At 36.2% G+C, this 2,293-nt stretch overlaps 1 protein-coding gene across 7 annotated transcripts in view; it reads left to right on the top strand.

The window, feature by feature from the left end:
* Positions 1–2,293, top strand: part of LOC106881088 (uncharacterized) — a 465,749-nt gene that overhangs the window by 457,690 nt on the left and 5,766 nt on the right. For all 7 annotated transcript variants that reach the window (XM_052972353.1, XM_052972351.1, XM_052972350.1 and 4 more), the window contains one exon: positions 1,866–1,947. In XM_052972353.1, coding sequence (XP_052828313.1) covers positions 1,866–1,947 — 82 coding nt within the window. The remainder of the gene's footprint in view (positions 1–1,865; positions 1,948–2,293) is intronic.

Raw genomic sequence — 2,293 nt, forward strand, 5'->3', positions numbered from 1 at the left:
ATATATATATGTGTGTGTGCGTGTGTGTGTGTGTGTGTGTGTGTGTGTCCTCCTACCATCGTTTGACAGCTAGTGTTTGGTTACATCCCTATAACTAAGTAGTTCAACAAAAGAGACTGATAGAATTAGTACGAGGCTTAAAAAGAAAACAAGTACTGGGGTTGATTAGTTTGACTAAAATTTCTCAAGGCTGTGCCCCAGTCTAATGACTGAAGCAAAGTATAAAAGATTTTTTTTTTAAATCCCTTCCCCTTGGAGCATGAGGCCATGAACAACTTTTCTCCCCTGTTTTTGACACTGATCTGTAAGGCGTTCCTTTCTCAGTTCCTGTTAGTTTTGAATTGCCATCAATGTTTCTGTAACTTAGGTTTTTTCCTTTGTAGAGATGATGTCTTTAAACAAACCCATTTATACTTCTGGGAAGAGGTGAGCCATATTAGTCAGGCATCTATCCCTTGGCCTGTCAAGCATGGGAGGCCTTACTGGAGGCTTGCACTCCACTGGCATAGCTCCCAGGGTCATTAAGACGCGCAGGCCAATACCTCTTCCCCACCTCCGCAAGAAGGACTGGACCTTGTGGTGAAAATGCTTTAATCACCCAAATATAATTAGGACTCTTATTACATAAGAAATTTTTACTAACAACATTGGAGTAGGGGAAAGGGGATTTTGTTTTAATTTCCACCTAAATTTCTTCGAAAGAAAAGTCAGATTACATAATTTTATTTCTCTATCTTTATTCATCTGAAGTAGAATAAAATGGTAGACTGGAATACATTTTGAGATACAGTTTTAATAAATCTTACATTCAAAACCACTGTAAGTAATAAAAGTAAAGTTACCTTTTTGTGTCATACTGACTCATAAGGGACGGTTTCCCAGTTTCCATGGCATGGAAACTGGATGGGACGCCAGTCTGTCGCAGGATCACTCATGTTTGCCAGCTGAGTGGACTGTCGCAACGTGAAATGAAGTGTTTTGCTCAAGAACACAACGCCTCGCCTGGTTCAGGATCTTTTAAGTGTGTTACTTGAAATAGATAAGGGTACTAGAGTAGCATCAGGACTGGTTACTAAGGCTAGGGAATGACCCAATAATCTAGATGTGAAGTCTTCTATCCACACTGCCAGAATGAGATGATTGAGCTTGGATGTTTGGATGCTGGCAATATGACATGGCTAACTTGACATTGAACCTGTTTTGGCAACAATACTTTTTTAACACTGGATACACACACACACATGCACAAGAACATAGACATACAAATAGAGAGCAGAAAAGCAAGAGAGAGATATTACAGTTTATTAATTGAACATGACTGACATAAACACTTTTTCTCTTCTCATGCACATAGAGAAAGAAATATGTTCACACACCATAAACACAGAAAGTAAGGTGCAAGGAGAATGAAAGAAACATCAAAACATTTGATGTTAGATGCATCAGTGTCGACAAAGCATCTCATTTCCCTTTACTCCGTGCTCCCTTTTTCTGGCCTTGCAAAAAAACACAGGGCTCAAGAATGCCTCCTTTCCTCCTCAGGAAGAGAGGTACCTTGCTAAACTATAAAAATAATAGACTTAACAAAACCGATCTCACATGCACCAGTAACATGTTATAAAGATTAATTTTGTTGATTACACACTGCATTTACCCAAGAATTGGTCTCCAACTGAGTCCAAAGAAAATCAATAACAAACATATCAATATTTCTGTAGGTAATAAGTTAATTTTGCATAAAAACATGGTTGTGTTTTCCTCTTTTACATAGCATCTTTTTTTTTTTATTTATTTATTTATATATACTTTTTCTTGTCATTTATTTATTTACTTACTTTTTTTGTTTTTCTAATTTCTCTTTGAAGAAAACTAGTGCCATGCCGCCGTAAATATAATGGTATTGAAATTGACTGTCGTATTGATAACCTGCCGAGTTTGCCAGACGAGGTAAGCTATGAAGCTTTTAGTGGAAAATTTTCTTTCATTCTCTCTCTCTCTCTTTCTTCCTCTCTCTCTATTTCTCCACAAACACACACACATTTTAACATCAAACAGGGCCTACAACCAATATGTATTCAATACATGAAATACACATATGAAATTTGATAATAATTGGAGCACCCATGAAATATAGACATCTTGTAAAATTATTATTATTACATGAAGAAAAATAAGCTGTAAACATGGAATAAATTGTCCTGTTTTAGGGACATGACAGACTTCACAGAAAAGCTAGCTGCTATCATATATACATATACATATATATATATACACATATATATATACACATATA

Source organism: Octopus bimaculoides, chromosome 13 (assembly GCF_001194135.2).
Source record: "Octopus bimaculoides isolate UCB-OBI-ISO-001 chromosome 13, ASM119413v2, whole genome shotgun sequence".
NCBI classification, from domain to species: Eukaryota; Metazoa; Mollusca; class Cephalopoda; order Octopoda; family Octopodidae; genus Octopus; species Octopus bimaculoides.